Source organism: Mastigoproctus giganteus, chromosome 3 (genome assembly GCF_048544385.1).
Source record: "Mastigoproctus giganteus isolate SK-2022 chromosome 3, ASM4854438v1, whole genome shotgun sequence".
Classification (NCBI taxonomy): domain Eukaryota; kingdom Metazoa; phylum Arthropoda; class Arachnida; order Uropygi; family Thelyphonidae; genus Mastigoproctus; species Mastigoproctus giganteus.
The window spans coordinates 36,027,985-36,029,470 of record NC_143577.1 but is presented as its reverse complement, the minus strand read 5'-3'; the positions used below and the strand labels follow the sequence as shown (position 1 = coordinate 36,029,470).

General features: G+C 38.8%; 1 protein-coding gene across 1 annotated transcript; it reads left to right on the top strand.

The window, feature by feature from the left end:
* The first annotated feature begins 440 nt into the window (after positions 1-440).
* Positions 441-857, top strand: LOC150087874 (histone H3.3 type 1-like). Its single transcript, XM_090369948.1, has one exon. It carries the CDS (start codon positions 441-443, stop codon positions 855-857), a length of 417 nt encoding a protein of 138 aa, XP_090226074.1.
* The last annotated feature ends 629 nt before the right edge of the window (positions 858-1,486 follow it).

Here is a 1,486-nt window from a genome sequence, read left to right as displayed (position 1 = left end):
CGGCCTGCATCTTAAACAATCATCTAAACGATGATGACTTGCTATCCTGACTACTGGAGATGTGGCTATCGCACAGAGCAAGACAAAAAAAAAAAAAAAAAAAAAAAAACGGGAATGAAGTGATGTGGTTACAATCTGTGTTTTTATCGGCACGAATAATTTGCATAATGTGCGTCTCTGTAATGTGGTAGATCGATTTCTGTTGGATAATCGGAATTTGCATACCAGGATGCCTAATATGCCTTCCGCGACACTGTTCACAATAAAATATTAATGAAAAACATTTTGTCTTTCGTTAATTTTTTCGAGCAGTGTATTATACCATTACAAATAAGTAAAATAAATACACATAAACGCAGTTTTTTGTAATGAATTTCTTATTACCATAAAATTTACGAATTTATTTGCTTAGTTTCTTTATGTGATATCACACCGTCCTGATGGCTCGCACAAAGCAAACGGCCCGAAAGTCAACAGGAGGAAAAGCACCTCGAAAAGAAATGGCATCAAAAGAAGTCAGAAGACCTCCCACTGCAGGTGGAGTTAAAAAGCCTCATCGTTACAGACCGGGCACTGTTGCCCTTAGAGAAATCAGGCGTTATCAAAAGTCGACCGAACTACTAATCAAGAAGTTACCTTTCCAGCGACTCGTCAGGGAGATTACCCAGGACTTCAAGACAGACTTGAGATTTCAGAGCGCCGCTATTGGAGCACTACAAGAAGCCAGCGAGACTTACCTTGTAGGTCTCTTTGAAGACACCAATCTGTGTGCCATACACGCTAAAAGAGTGACTATTATGCCACGTGATGTCCACTTAGCCATGAGAATTCGTGGAGAACGCATACAGTTTGCTTAATGTCATCACAGACCGTGATGATAAATTCGTATCGACTCAAATAGAATTTCTGTACTTCAGTATTTCTTTCTTTCTATATTTTCTTAAAGAATAACTGTATATAGTGTGGTCATTTCTAATTCCTAATTTATTTGTTGAATGCATAAAAACAGGAGTGCCCGAATGTTGTTGTTGTAGTAGAGATTTAGGAGCATCAGTGACTAAGGCTATATACACGGAGCAATATGGCCTTAGTCACTGATGCTCCTAAAACCCTACAACAACAACAACAACATTCCGGCACTCCTGTTTTTATAGTCCATCGGACCTTGTCAAAACTACATGCAAAATATCCACAAGAAATTTAAATCATTAACAGAGGATGAGATCTGTACGAGCACGCAACTTAAGTAAATGCATAACCTCGGTTTTCATAGAGGAGTGGCGGCGCATAAGCCAAACGTCACCAACTGCAATTAGCTATCTAATTTTTCTGCTTTTATTGTATGGTTTTAGGCGCATCAGCAACTTAATCCATTATGCCTCGTATATAATATGTTGGTAAATTGCTTGTGTTCTGTAGTCGATTTGCTGTTTGTTGGACGAAAAACCCGAGTTTCAGAGAGAAATAACCATGCTACAATCGCCTG